General features: G+C 35.0%; 1 protein-coding gene and 1 long non-coding RNA gene across 6 annotated transcripts; one reads left to right on the top strand and one right to left on the bottom strand.

Moving 5' to 3' along the window:
• Positions 1-1,269: 1,269 nt before the first annotated feature.
• On the bottom strand, positions 1,270-3,619 carry LOC110897084. Of its 5 annotated transcripts, XR_002568426.2 has the most exons (9): positions 3,428-3,619; positions 3,225-3,354; positions 3,031-3,149; positions 2,826-2,905; positions 2,615-2,740; positions 2,438-2,507; positions 2,185-2,298; positions 1,911-2,078; positions 1,270-1,818 (listed from the first exon to the last, which is right to left on the bottom strand). It is a non-coding gene; the product is annotated as an uncharacterized LOC110897084 (long non-coding RNA). The 5 variants fall into 5 exon arrangements; XR_002568427.2 differs by having other exon boundaries at positions 2,826-2,937; positions 3,225-3,619; XR_004874077.1 differs by having other exon boundaries at positions 3,031-3,130; positions 3,225-3,619.
• A 189-nt stretch (positions 3,620-3,808) lies between these two features.
• LOC110897083 (peroxisomal membrane protein 11D-like) lies at positions 3,809-5,482 on the top strand. The gene is made up of 6 exons (XM_022143982.2): positions 3,809-4,020; positions 4,102-4,176; positions 4,252-4,326; positions 4,427-4,484; positions 4,696-4,834; positions 5,194-5,482. Exons 1-5 carry the CDS (start codon positions 3,829-3,831, stop codon positions 4,698-4,700), a joined length of 405 nt encoding a protein of 134 aa, XP_021999674.1. The 5' UTR covers positions 3,809-3,828; the 3' UTR covers positions 4,701-4,834; positions 5,194-5,482.
• Positions 5,483-16,143: the final 10,661 nt, after the last annotated feature.

Genomic DNA, 16,143 nt, shown 5'->3' with positions numbered 1-16,143 from the left:
GTTTTTATTTTATACGGATAAAATAGCTTTGATAAACATGTGAAAAACCCAACAATGGCATCTAGAGCTGCTTATAGGAGTGCATGCTTCATAGGATATGAAATTTTCGGGTTTCGGGTTTGGTTAAAACCCTTTGGCCGAAATTTTATATATGGTTATCCTTTAGTTTTACAAGATTATTTTCATACATGCATAAAAGTATCTTGAAAAATTATCTCATTTGGATGATTTGTTTGTTTGGACAAAAAAACCCACTTTTTCGGTTTTTTCATTCTTGACCGAAAAGTAGGTTGTAAAAAGGAAACCATTTTTGCTTCTTGAATTATATATATATACTAGTCGTTTACCCGCGCGATGCGGCGGGAAACATATCACTTAGGTTGGTGAGTTTAAGGCTATGTACGGGGATGTGGTTTCCGATGTGGCGTGCGACGACGATGGTGGCAGTGTAGCAGAACGTGAGGGTCGGTTGCGGCCTTCTTTAGCGGCGGAGAATCAGCGGTGTGCGGCGATTGGTGGTTTTGTGATGGCGTTTGGTGGTTGTTGTGTGACAGCCGGTTACCGGCTTCAGGAGAAAACAAAGAAAATTGCATGATTCTAGTTATGTTATGAGGGGTTTTAAAGATGTGGGTAAATCAACGGTTTTGAATGATGAATCATATCATTAGTTACAATGAGGCTATCAGTAGTGGCGAAGCTTGACGTTTTCGACCCAGGAGAGTAACTATGTAAATAACATTTAAAAAAAGAAAACACTAACATGTGCGCGATGCGGCGAAGGCAACTATGTAAATAATATTTTGTACAAGTATGTAAGCTTCTCGAAATAAGTTTTAACATCAAATATGCTAGAGGTGATCTCAAAACCCAATATGCATATTTGTTTAATATTATACAAAAGTTTATAATGTTTTTGTTTATTTTCTTAAAGTTTTTTATGTTAATTAACATTAGTGTGGTATCATTACGCAAGGAAGTATTTTTTTCATAAAGTACCTAATGAGGTATTTTTTAATTACCATTATACATATTTTACCCTTTTTTAAAAAACAGTAGTGCGAACATTAGAGGAAAGTACTTAGTATTTTGCATTAAGCGTGAACTTTCATGCCCTAAACAAAAATTCCAAGTTCCTAAACAAAAATTGTAAATAGTAGAAAATAAATTCATAAACATTTAAAAAATAGAGTAAATTACGATTTTCGCCCCTGTGGTTATATCAGTTTTACCCTTTTAGCCCAAAAAAGAATTTTTTTAGCATCAGAGCCTCCAACGTCTTTTTTCTAACCTTTTTGGCCCCTGACGTCTTTTTTGCTAACCCTTTTGGCCCCTAACATTTAATGGATAGGGTTAGTGTTAGGGGCCAAAATCATAATTTACTCTAAAAAGTAAAATTGATATAAAATATCCTTAAGCCCAGAAACTAAACCTCTGGGACTTTCCTTTAGTTTTTGCTCCAATTGTCTATAATTTATGTAACTTTGCAGACGTAATATTTGTAGACAATAAGACATACCTCTAACTGTTCATTATACTATTGCAGTTTATCAATCATTTGAACTGAATACCAAATTTATGACCAGCATGATCTTGAGTGAACAAAACAAGTCAGCACCATGCTTATTGTCATACCATTATAAAAAAGATTAGCTAGCCCGTCTATAGATCATGCTATATGGGTATGCCACATACTTTGAAAGACTAAATAAACCTTCTTTCGCAATTGAGAGACTTACCAAGCCAAGAAAATGCTATAAGAACATCCCAATCATCATCATACAAGGTTGGAATTAAGTGCCTGGTGCAACCATTATCTACCTGGCAAATTAAGTGCTTGTTAATACGCCGAACATTACAAATTTACAGCACAAAATACAGAAATGGGGAAAAGGTGATAGGCAGAATGTGACCTCCCATCTTGAAGCAGGAAATATGTGCTTGTTCTTCTCATACCAGTGCCTCTCAACAACTCTACCAGTGTGCGAATGTAAAACGAGGACAACATAAAGTCAAAATTCAGATGCAAGTTGCTGCAAAACAGCATGTAGGAACTCGCAAATAGTATCTCCCTTTCGAACCTTTAAAGTCAAATCAGTAAAAAATGGTATGTCGTTGGTGAGAATACATGATTATTTGTGGCAGATATAAAAAATAATGATAACTTAAACATAACATAACATATACCTACAAAATATAACTTTTCATGCTCTCCTAGCACTCTTGCTCACGTAGCCATTGTTTCCGCAACCTTTCATGCTCAACTTTGCTCCTCTGCCTCTCTCTCATTGAAAGAGTATGCTTCACACCACCATGGTGAAAATTAATCAGCTTAAACATAAAAAAATGCCTCTTTTATTTACAAGGTCTGTGTTCACATGTAGTGTAATATGTGCGTTTGAGGGAAGCAACTTGTAAAAGGGGCAGAGAGACACTATACCTGTCTGGCAGAAAGCTAGTTTCAACTGTGGGATCTTTGCCAAAGCCTCTTCACCCGAACTCACTTGGTTCTGTAGTTTTTGCATAAACAAGACAACAAACAAACAACCAGATGTTATATGTGTACCCAATCAGTAATTTACACTGGAACAATCACGAGAACCAATTTTCTGCATACTCTCTTTTGAGTATCCATAATCTTCAGACCAAGGGTCAGCAGGACTTGCTATTAACCATACTGAGCCATTATATCCCATTTGTGGGAAGGATTTCCAGCCAACCATCTAAACAACACTTGCATCACCTGTAATTATAAATCAAATATTGGCATCAAACCACACTAAACTGTTTAAATAATGGTCAAAAACCGCATCTCAAACATAACCTACCTTATCTGGTGCAAACTTCAACTTGCTTTAAGTACGGTCAGAGAAGTCATCTTCACTTTTACCCTCCAAATCATCATTACCTGATGGAGGTCGAGTAAAAATGGATTTGATTCTTCGAAAAAAACATAAATAAATCAACTGAAATTCACAACATATTCACATTCACAATAATAATCAAATATAAATCAACTGAAACGCGAAGTACCTAGGGTGAGGGTCAATAGAGATCTGAAATCGTTAAGGGACTCAAATCAACTTTGATCTTCGTTTTTCACCTTGTGGTCCTGACATCAAAACCCTAGATTCTTTGAACCATCCACCGATCTGGGTATTGCGAATCAGATTGGACTCTTGAATAATGTTTCTAACGAGTGAATAAAAAAATATCGGATTACTTACCCGAGATGAAATCTCGTCCTGATTCCTCAAATATTCTCCGGTTTTTCTTGGCGACTAACCATAAGCCCATTTGGCTCCATCTTTCTAAACTTCTGAGTCGACTTCGTAGCAAACCCAAACCCTAAAGGACCTGCCTTAAAATAACATTCGACATCAAAAACACCACCACACCATCATATGTGTAAATATTAACAGTAATCCACCTTAAATGAAATGAATATTGAAGAAGATATGATGGAACCAGAGGAAATCAAGAGAGAGAGATAAAGAGAAATGAATAAAGTGACGGAAATGAGTGGTGCAATTAGGATTAGGGTTTGAGAAGTGGTGTTCCTGAATCGCCAGAGAGAGATAAGAGCAGTGAAGCGGCGGGATATGAAATGTTTTGAAAAGACCCTGAAACCCTAATCTAATCCGGTGTCTTTTTTTTTTAGCAAGGGTATAGGTGGAAAGTGAAGTTTTCTGGTGCTTAAAAGACTTGTATATCATGCTTTAAAGATGTTTTAAGGAAATTTCAATGACCTTAAGAAGTCCTTTGTATTTGCTGAAATCCTAACTTGTTGCAGAGAAGAAATTCTATGGGGAACTTCTGAAGGTATAAGAAATGAGTACGCTAGATGTTGCGAGAACGGAACTTGCTCTACGTGTTTTGTATTTGAACAAAGCTGAAGCCCGGGACAAGATATGCAGGGCAATACAATACGGTTCAAATTTTGTAAGTAATGGCAAGCCAGGAACTGCCCAAAATGTTGACAAGTCAACTAGCTTGGCTACGAAAGTTTTCCGTCTTTTTAAGGTATCGTTTTTTTGTCAAAATCATCAGATTCTATGCATAGAATGAATCTGATTTTAGTAAAAATTATCAAATTTTATGCAGTTTGTCAATGATTTGCATGCTCTTATCAGTCCAACTGCTCCAGGAACTCCGCTTCCACTTGTTTTACTGGGGAAGGTAATCGTTTCTTCGATTAGTAAGTCAATTTTAGTTTTTCATTGACATTTTCTGATCAACAATGCTTTGTTTCAGTTGAAAAATGCTTTATTGTCGACTTTCTTGTTCCTTGACCAAATTGTTTGGCTCCATAGATCAGGCATCTACAAGGTGTGTGCATCATTTTTACCTGGATTTCACTAAATCACCTACAGTACGTAAAATGGTTTAACGCTTTGTATGTGTATCTTGAACGTGTTTGTTTTGTTAGAACAAAGAGCGTGCAGAAATAATTGGCAGGGTATCGGCGTATCGCTCTTCTAAAAAAGGTAGATAAATTTTAAGAAACAAAAATTAATATGGTGGGGTAGGATCATTAAGTTTTGGACTAAATGTGTTCTACTCTGGCTCAACTTTACCCGATCCGCACAATTGTTAAAAACCATATTATTGTCAAAAGACCTTTATGTTTATCATAACTCATATCATATTTATTTTATTTCTGAACAGCCAATCTGGACTTTTATCTACATATGACAGGTTAGACTAAGATGTGGAGTGAAAGTTGAACTTGCCGACATAGTACATTGCCAGCCTTAATCATGCATTAGCATACTGTCATGAGAGGCATGTTATCCATCGGGATATCAAGCCGGAGAACTTGTTGCTTGATTACGAGGTAAGTTAAGATAACAATCACTTGTTGAATATGGTGTATTTTCATTTGCTTTATTTTTAAATAATTCTGAGCAATCTATATTAAAAAAGAAAATCGTTTGAAACTCTTAAACTTTCTGTGAGTTACGCAACATGAAACTTGTCTCTTCTGTCGTGTTATAAATCAAATTAATGAAAAGATGAAACTTGTCTCTTCTGTAATTTTAAAATTTGAGATCTGATGGCTGGGTCGATTGAAGATAGCAGATTTTGGGTGGTCTGTTCAGTCAAAAAAACAAGAGACACAAAATGTGTGGAACATTAGTTATGGTGGATCTGAAGGCAAGGGTTTTTATTTCAATATCCTATTGCGATTTTCAGGTTATTTGATGACAAGGGACACATAAGTTATGGTGGATCTGAAGGCAACAGAGGTGGATATGGAAATCGACGGCCGTGATGCAATAGGATTCCGGCAAGTATTTAGGTGACCAGAGTATGACGTTCTACCTTTTCCCAATGATATATATAACTTCTGTTTAGATGTTTAGATTTTACTTTATTTGAAATCTTGGGGCTTCCATTTTAATTTTTTCCTAATTTTATAATTTTGGGGGATACGTAACTTGCATTTTGTAGGGTGGATTTTGGTTCAGACTTTGTTTGGTTCAAAAACTGAATTGTTTTGTTTGTATCTGTGTTAAATTCTTTGGTGCTTAAAACCTACTAGATTTGTATCAGTTGAGTTTTGACTTTTAATTCATGAAAGAGTTTTTGAACATACTCGATTTGTTGTTTGGGTTGAGACGTTGAAATTGAGATTTGGCGAATTTTGTTTTTTTTAACTTCAACCAATTAAAACTCAATACTATAATTAAAGGTCAAGATCTTTTTGTTCAGTATGGTATTCTTAGTTCCTTTTACTCCACTTTCTTTGCGGCTGCAAAGGTAGCATTGGTTTGGTTGACCATATTTGGGCGTGTCTCATGTGGCAATTTCAACCTATTTGTTTATGTGTATATTAATTTATTATGTTTACTACCAATTGTTTCCTCAGATCTCCGAAATAGGATTTCCTAAGTCTTTACAAGTTTATAATTGGTTAAATGAGTGCCGCTAAATATTTAGGTAAGTATTTTATTCATTGGTTGAAACGCGTGTTTAAGTCCGATTTTTTAGTTGTCCAGCTTTAAACACGAGTCTTTAATCCTTTTGACCCGTTTCCCTTTTAATCTATTTCTTTTTTTAGTTGTAAGTGGTGACCCATTAGAGATAAAATATAACCTGAAATGACCCATTCGTGTATTGAACCAAATTGCTATTTAAGTTGTTCATCTACAGTTGTCTGAATGGACTTATATGCATAACCACTTGCATACACTGATATACTTAGCTTTTAAGCTAAGAGGCATCATTTTTACCCCAATTACTACTGAATACGGTTTGATTTGGATTCGGTTTCAGGTCAAACGGGTCAAATAACTGAAATATAGCTAAAACGGGTCTATGTCATATGGGTTGGAAAACGGCCAAAGTCTGTTTATAATGCGTTCAACCTTCCCAAGTTGTTTTTATTGAGTGTTCTATAATCACATATATAATACACTAATTATTTACATAAGATTTCACAAGAAAGTGTTTTGCGGTTCCACTAAAACCGACCCACAATATATATCCCGCTAAAACCTGGGCGCATTACTACAGAGTTAAACCACCTTAGTTGACACATAATTTTATGATGGTTACTGTCTACTCTTGCTACTACAGGTCCTTCCTATTATACTTCATTTTTGAACCATCAACTAAAAACTTCTACAAGATCATCTATGTAAGTAGCCGCATATTCAAAATCAGAAGAATTTTATACGTTAGTCATTTGTAACCCAACTAAACCACACATTTGAAAACAAGGAACGTTACAATCTTTGTATTGTCTTCCCAATTAGTATTGTTTTAAATTAAATTAAATTAAATATATTTAATTAGAATCAACGGAAAATGACACCATCGAAAATCTAACAAAAAACGAGTACAATGATGTAATATGTCCACTCTGCCAATGACAAGGGTGAACATGGCGCCCTCGGGGTGGCGTGCGGTGAGTGAGTTCCCCGCTCGGGAACACCGCCGCCGACCCCTCGGGGAGGCTAAGCGGGGACATGTCTGTGGTATGGATTCACCGCACAAGTTTTCAAATCTACCCTACATCATAAGATTTAATTTTAATAATAAATATATTTAAAAAAATAAAAAAAAAAAACAAGTCCCCCAAGAGAGGAGTGCCGTCATCAAATTGAGGGTGTGGGGGGAGTTAAGTGGGGAGTTGACGTGACATGTGCTGATTGGCTGTGGGTAAGAGAGGTCACTCCCCACTTAGAGGAGTGCCCCTTACACCCTTATACATTTAGTACCTTGGTGAACAATTGTTTTTGGTTTTAGTGATAACTGGATGAGTGGGGAATGGTTTAGGTTGATATGCAGATGTACATAACAATTTTAATAATAAATTAATTAAAAATACAAAACTTTAAATCTAATAATATAAGTTGGATATAGAAGAAAATCATATACATAGAGAAAATGATTCATGGAACTGTGATAAGTGGGTTGAAGACGGTATGGATGAGCTCGGTACCAATTAGTACTAAAATTCCCGTAATACGGGTACCGAAATTTTGGCATACATGAGAAGTAATAAAATTACTCACATGTGTTTGTATAGAAATTATTTTATATCATAAAATCATAGATGCGTTTGTACAAGATTTTGTTTGTTTCCTATATAGAAGAGCTATACAATATCATGGCAAAACTTCATTGGGGAAAGGGGCATCCCCTTTTCTCTTTATAGTGTTAATTTTACCGAAATTTAAAAAAATTTATTTTGTAGTGTAACATATTGGATTATGAGAGTACCTTAACCAAAAATTTAGATTTTAGTTATGACCCAACTAAACTGAACCTTCTCATGCACACTCTTAAAATTACTAACAAGTGTTGTGTTTTCCATTGCATCGCGAATTTGGTTTTGATTATGGCTCAAAACCGAACCGCCCCATACATAGCCCTAAACTTACCAACCCAAGTGATATGTTTCCCGCCGCATCGCGCGGGTAAACGACTAGTGTGTGTATATATATATATATGTATATATATATATATACATATGTATATATATATATATATACTAGACGTATACCCGCGTGATGCGGCGGGACGGCAATTTACAGCGCGGTATTCGTTTACTGTGAGTTTATCAATTTTCTCGTGATACATTGTGTTATACGTTTGTTAAGTTTCTTATTCGTAGCATCCGTGTGTGGCGTATACCATGAGCCTTACATGCTTTTAAAAAATAACAAACATGGAGAACATAATCCGCATGCTCACAACAATAAACAGTAACCTCTTAACATTGGAGAACATACCAAACGACCTTTCCTATATTCTTATAATTTGACCTATGCCACCACATGTGGAGCATACTCTCATCTTGGATCCTACCTTTGCCCGCGTTCTCATGCATACATCACATGTTTCAAGAAAAGAGAGTTCAAATTCCTTTCTATCCCGAATATTGCTGCTAAAAATTATAATCACATGTCGTATCTGTATACACATCAAACAGTTAAATCTCAACCCGTTAGATTTGCTTTACAGATATATAAAGGTCTTAATGTTGTTTATTTAAATGGATGATGGAAAAAAAAGATTTTGTAGGATTGACCTCAAAAGTCAAACAACACAAAAGAGTAAACAAATATATTAAATGAATAGTCATAAGAATGACAATAATGAAATCGGTGCCCCTTAGTGTACTCATTCTTCAATAATATTCAAAAAAATAAGCATGTGTCTTTTAACCTGAATAAAATTCTGTTTGCTTGCTTACAAATAATTAAGTTACAAAATTTGTCCTTGTAACACAGAAAAATAAGAATACATCACTATAAACATCGGAATTTAAAAATAAAAATCCCAACACAGACGAATTAGAAAATATTACACATAGTCAATTAAAAATAAAAATTCAGTTTTAAGTATACATGGTCTAGATTAGACATTATGATTACAAAAGGTTAATCATAGATAATCATGAATTTATTAATTACACGTTTGTAGCATCTCCAAAACTGACTCTTTGTATTAGATGATTTTTTAGATAAATATTGATATGCATTAAGATTTTATTTAAATAATAGGCTAGTGGCATCTTAGGGTTGGAATAAGACTAAGGGACCATTAGGTTCTTGGTTCGATTCTCACCATGGAGAGTTTTCCCAAGATTTATTGGTTTTCTCTGGAGTTAGTGTGTAGATATTATCGCCTAACGAAGATAGATATGATCGGGTGGTTCCGCTGGTGGTAGGATGAATACTCAAATGTTCGGTAATGTTGAGTTATGGTGTGTGTATGTAACTTGAATATCAAAACAATTATTATTGTGTTAAAAGTTTAAGTTATCAGGTTTGGTTATATACGGAAGATAAGAAGACTAAGATACGCCCTTTAAAAATTTTGATTTGCGGAAGACTAAAATATACACACTTTAAAATAGGGGTGCTAAACGGGTCGGGTTTGCGGGTTAGCAGGTCCCTGTCCCGACTTCGACCCTCATCAACATCGTATCTCCCTCTTCGACGTTCTCTGCTACTTCATATGCTATAACAGTCCCTGTCCCTGCCTTGATTTTTGCTACAGTCTCTCTGCCTAGAACATAAAAAAATAATTAAAACAAACACATGAATACATTTCAACCAGTTTAGTTTTGAAGTGGTCGTTTTGGGTTATTTATCATTCATTCATCCTAATAGGACAGATAATAAATTTAGTTTAAAACTAAATGGGTCAAAAGTTCTAATTATGGATTTGATAAAGATATTAACTTAAAAGGAAACGGGTCAAAGTTTGTCCAAACTATATTCTTAATACTATAGTTTAAAAAAAAGTATAGATAGCTCTCAGGTCTAAAATTTGTAAAAGGAAATAAATCAAGCAGTTACTAAGAAAATCTCTCTTTAATGAGACAGTTTTATCTTCACAAAGCTTTAAAATTAGAACTCATTTAAGTCAACTCAATTAAATCAAAAAAACCTTGAGAAAACAATGGAACCAAACATTACTATATCCTTAAGAGTATCAATGAAGGATACATGCATAGATACACTCAAATATGAATGTGTATATATAAGTGTGTGTAGGTGTACCTGTTAGGAGACCAACTTCGACCCTCATCATCATCGTATCTCCCTCTTCTAAGTTCTCTACCACTTCAAATCCCCTTGGCTCCCTGCACAAACAATCAAATAAAAATTATTCAACATAAAATCAAAAACAAGTTATGTTAACCTGTTTTTACCGTAACTACTTGTAAAATTGATTTGGGTACAGACAAACTTTTGCTTCTATCTAGCTAACTATTTCATGCAAATTATCTCAATTCCCAAACTGTAAAATAAAATTATAATTTTAAAAATAAATATGATGAAACTAACAGTTAACTTGTTGAGATATACAACTTTTAAAATTTTCGTTTTGGTAGCAGCCGCGCCCCACCGTCAAGTCATCATCGAATATCTGTCGCACTGATTATTTATCCACAATAATCGTCACAGGGGAACTAATTTCTTCAATACCAGAGCCCTCGTCTTTGACTTTAAAGATACCTACATGGGTAAATTCATTAAGATTTAAGAATAATAAAAATTATAAGATTGTCAACTATACCATACTTAATAGTTCTTTACACACCGATAATCCGGTATGTCGAGCTTTCTTGACACCAAAAACCGTAACCTCTCCATGGTTGCAATGTTCACCTTTTCCAACAAACATAAAACCAAGCAAGAGGTGATTTTGAGATTCATTGCACACGACTAAAAAAAGTATCAGCTTACCATTCAAGAAACATCGTTAATTACTCAATTGTGAAAGTCATAACTATTGTTAATATTAACCAAGAAAATAAAGAAACAACTTATAAACAAAAATCAGAGACATTAACTACCTTTCAAAAAAGATAAAAAATAACTAAAGAACTATGAACCATATGTTCATCAGCAGATTAAAGATTCATAAATATTAAAAAAAAAACAAAGATAACAACATCAAACAAAACCTACCCAGAACCCAATAGACCACAAAAAACATAAAAGCACATTAAATCCCACAACCCTTGTTTTTACAAGATCAAGCTTCATGGCTTACCTCGACCAAAATCATCAAGCTTCTTGCTTCTATAGATTTGATTTAAGAAGAGATTCTTGATTTTTCATACCGAAACCCTAGCAACTCCAAATCGGTTCAATATATGTTGTCTAAGCAAATATCACAACAAACATCAAACTATAGCTGATAATCCTCAATACAGGGCTAAAGAAAACTCAAAAAACTTACCCTTGAAACTCCAATCAGAACCTAGTCGTGTGAATCACCGCTGTCTTCGTGTTTGGTGGTTAGAGAGGCGGTGGTCGTGATGATAACAGAGAGAATTGTGCGGCGGGGTGGGGGAGGCGGTGGCTCTGGTGAAGAACGTTAGGGTTTGGTGAAGAGCGGCGCTTGATGAAAATGAGGGTCAGGGGTTGTGATTTAGGTTAGAAGGGTGACTTTGAACCAAAACTTGGTGATGAACGGCAATTGTAGAGATCGTCGGCCGTCAGAACCATTGAATGGCTCCCGTATCTCTCTCTCTCTCTCTGTCATCTCTCTTTCACTCTGTAAGGTGTGTGTGTATGAAAGGGGGAAAAAGAAAGTCTGGGAATCTAGGGTTTGCAAAAGAGAATTTAGATCTGAAGTATTTTGATTTTGAATTTTAAAGGCCCGCTCATCTAAATCCCGCCCAAGTGAGATTTCAGGATGTTTGAAATTTGTTGAAATTAATTTGTGCTTTGCAGCATTGTACAATATGCTTCCAAGTGTTGTAAATGGACAAATGACCATTCTTGCCCTTCCTATATGCTTATTAAACTAGCATAGATATATATATATGGATATATATTTTGGTGTTCATAACCTAGCCATGACCTTGTGTGAATATGTTGAATGATAGTGTTATGATTTATATTTAATTATTTCAAAGGTTGTAATAATTAATTATTTTTGTTCTTCCATTTGTAAAGTTGTGTAATTTATTTATTTTCATTTGATATGTAAAATAAATAGATTAGGTGCATTTCATTTTACTAGAAAAAATGTATTAGGATATTTTTTTTGTAAAAGAAGATGCATACAAAAATGCGGTTTTGGTCTTGGCTAATTTCGGGCATAAAGGACTTCATAGTTCTTAACGGGATTTTAGCCCGATAACCAAAACACATTTTTGAAGTTCAAAGGATTTTGGAGCTGAATATAAAAGACATTTGGAAAACCAAAGAATGTGAAGAAATCACAACACAAGAAGAAGACTTGAAGCATTTGGATGTGGGATCAAGTGGGCGTTCAACGACACATTATTTGTGTCCATATTCACCCTTTAGGAAGGACCTTTTGACACACTTGTTTCGGCTAACAAGTGTGGTCAAAATAGTTGGCTATGGTTATGCACCTATTGATATGTGTGTTGTGCTTGTGTGGTTGTTTATTTATGTTGTTTGGATGATATGTTGATATGCATGCTTAACAAACTAATAATCAACAACAAGCTTAAAATGGGTTCTTAAAAATCCTAAATTTTGTTAATAAAAGGTTATTAAAAATTAATGATTTTTATAATAAAATGGGTTTTATTAAAAGAACCTTGAAAATTTGTTTTCACAAAAGTACCAAGGATTTGAATGCATGCAAATGTATGGTACATAAAGTTTTCTAAACTAGAATTTTGAAAACTCAAAATCCCTTTTATAAAACAAGTCAAACACTATCCTTTTATACAACACTCGAATCACTTGGGAACTCTTATTGTGGGATAAAGGTCACCTAACCACATTTGAGGGAACTTGTATATTCGAGGTGGGTTTACCATGTTTGTGGGATAAAGGTCACCTAACCACTTATGTGTATAAATTCACATGTGTGTGTAAGTTGGACGACTTGATTTGGAAACCATGAACTTAGGGTCACCGAAGCATGGCGAACAAAAGGTGTTGATGGGATTAAACATGCCAACTATACATAAAGATGTTTAACCGATCCCATATGGCTAGAAGTTGCAAAGGGTTGCAATTGTCAAACATTTACTACCTTGTTAATTTAAATAGAGGGATAAAGGTCACCTAACCAATATTTAACTGTAACATTGGATTCTAGATTTTAGTTATTAATTGTCTATGAGACATAAAAGGGTATTAATGATTAAAATATAATAATATTGAAAATACTAAAATTGAACCTTGTTAAATTTTGTAGATGGCCGCTAACAATATTACCCAAACCGTCCGTAACCTATCACTGAAAACCATCCTAATCCCGATGAACCTCTTATGGAAGATAAGGATGCCTATAACGATTGGATTAAGTATATCGAGGATACTATGCAAGCCTCTTGCCTCATGTTAGGAATTATGATTCCCTAGATTCAAAAGGATTTTGAACATCATGGGCATACGACATGATTACCTAATTGAAGGAAATGTTCCTACAATATGCAAGGGTAGAACGCTTCGGGCGCTTTATGCATGTCAAATGGAGGAAACCCAATTGATATCATCTTATGCCTTTAAGATGAAAAGCCACATTGATCGCCTCAAAAGGCTTAATATGGATAAAAGGGCACAACCCCGAAACCAAAGCAAATGTTACAAATGGTAACGGGAAATTCAAAGGGAAAAAGAAAAGAAAGACTAATGCGGAACCACCCAAACCAAAAGAAAAGAAGGCAAAGGTTGCCATGAACGATCCATGCTTTGAGTGTGGTGAGATAGGGCATTTGAAAAGGAATTGTCCATCCTATCTCAAAGAGTTGAAAACAAGAGGGATGCTGGACAAACCTGTAGGATCGATTTTAGACTCGAACGAGTCGATCAGAAGAGTTTGTCTCTAAACGAACGGCGGAAACAGACGTGTAGAGCTCAATTCAGCTAGATTCACACTATAAACTGTTGTATTATTGATTTGAGAACGTTTTACAACCTGACAACACTTCGGCAGCACTTCGTTGCTCTAGCCGGAAAGTTACAAATGGTGAAAGTTTGAAACCTATTTATAGGAGGGGCCCTTTAGTTTGAAATGACCCTTTAGTTTGAAACTGTTTCAAACGGCCAGGACCCTTTAGTTTGAAACTATTTCAAACGGCCAGGACACATTTCAAACTAAACCCCCTTCAAACTAAACCCTTTCAAACTAAACCCCTTCAAACTAAACCCTTTCAAACTTTCATGTTCAAATATAGTAACCCGAGACTCGATAAAAGACGTAGACAACAGATGAATGCACCAACAGACTCCCCCTCAGATGTTGAGGGAGTCTTCAGTGTCGAGTCTTTGCATCTTCAATCTTTATCAGTCCTCTTGAACTCTTTGAAGTATTTGACGTTATAAGAATCCTCAAATCTTTCTCTTCTCTTTTCGTCATCATCAACAAACTTTTCACGAACAATCTTTACTCGGATGTCTTCAGACTCCCCCTTTCGATATGCTGGGATCGTAGCCTGGCTTGTTGAAATCACACAATCTTCAGGTATCGGAACCTGGCACTCTATCTTCAGATAACCTGCATATTCTCTACCCAAAAATAAATTTTCTGATGATAACTTGTAAAAACAATCTCACCAGCTAATAAACCTCTTGCAGGAATAATACAAGCAAAGAATGATTTTACAATGTTAATCTTTGATAAACCACTTGAAGATATATTTTAATTTTTCAAAACATCACACTCTCCCAAACCATTTGTTCATCATGTTTAGCACTCGGAATTTTGAAAATTAGCTCTCCAACACCAGTTGTCGAAAATCTTTTTGAATTTTTCAAAATTTATGTTAAAACACACTAAAAATCTTTTTGGATTTTTGAATGTATAAAAATGAAATGCAGAGAAAACAAAATATTTACAAACAATATTTTTGTGAGTTTGTGTAAGAGGATCAAATCAGTTTTGTGACAAATCACTAACACCATTAAGCTTTAAACATATTCAGTTCTAAACAATTTACCTAGATTGTCAGTATATTGGTCCACCTTAAATTTTCACACAAATTTCAATCGATTCGAGATACGATATTAGTGTTTTAGAAACTTAAACTTAATTGTGTATCACTCCACTCGAATATACTCCTGTATCCAGATCCCAATATTCAGTCTTACAGGTGAGTATACCACAGATGATATCTGTAAAGGGGTTATGTGCGAGGGCCATGAGAGCTCAGGTCGATACTTCCGTATACGCAGAGAGATGACGGCTTCGACTTTAGGTGGGTCCCCTTTAGAGGATCTTTTGATTACAACAGCAGCGAGTATCAATTTTATTGTTTCATCAGCTTGCTAAGGGCGATGCTATGTTTCAAGCATTTTGCGAAAAGCATTATCCGGGGACTAGGTCAGTACTTCCATTTAGCAGAAGTCCCGGGATAATACCCCAGATATCACTGAGTATAAAGACCTAGTATCTCAGAATACGGGACCTTTCAAACAAGATTTCGGGGGTTACCCATATATTCAAGAATAGTTACCCACGAATCAAGCAAGTTTGAATTAGGTTTAAATCTCGTTTCAATTTACTAAATGTGCAAAAACCTACTGACACATCGGCAGTAAGATTGTTTATCACTTTTAAACTTTCCAATTCTTTAGCATGTTGTGATAGTCCGCTGATGTACTATCATTTCCTCTTTTATACAACAAAACTCATTTTTGATTTTATCATGTTTTTGGCTTTTTCAAATTTTCTAATGTTTTTGGATTTTATGAAATTTTCTACTCCCCCTAAAATGCAAACACATTAACGAAAATATGAAAACAAACTATACAGAAACATGACAACCGATATCGAATCACCTCAATTCGCCATTCGCTTGGCATAAACAATCAGAACTCCCCCTATCAACAAACTATTTTCCCATTTAGATTTCAAAACACTTAATTTTGTTTTAATCAAAATGGTTTTTCCGGAAAATAAGTTTGATTGATTTTATCACTTGTAGATTTATCAAACAAATGTTCGGGGATGTGGTTCATCATCTTGTCTTCCAACTAGAAGTAGGAAAATACAAGTACAACTTAATGTCCTTGATTTACCATTTGCAGTCAAATCATCTAATCACTTGTAATTATAACCAACAAACATAAACAAACCTCTTTACCGTTTGTATGATTGACGTTACCGAATAAAATTCAAGAAAGATGCCGATTCATGCTCCACGCTTACCAACCTGGGAGCTCTGGCAAGTCCTGAGACTTA

This window comes from Helianthus annuus, chromosome 12, assembly GCF_002127325.2.
Source record: "Helianthus annuus cultivar XRQ/B chromosome 12, HanXRQr2.0-SUNRISE, whole genome shotgun sequence".
Lineage (NCBI taxonomy): Eukaryota > Viridiplantae > Streptophyta > Magnoliopsida > Asterales > Asteraceae > Helianthus > Helianthus annuus.
Note: the sequence above shows the minus strand (reverse complement) of the source record. Positions and strands in the feature narration are given on the sequence as shown.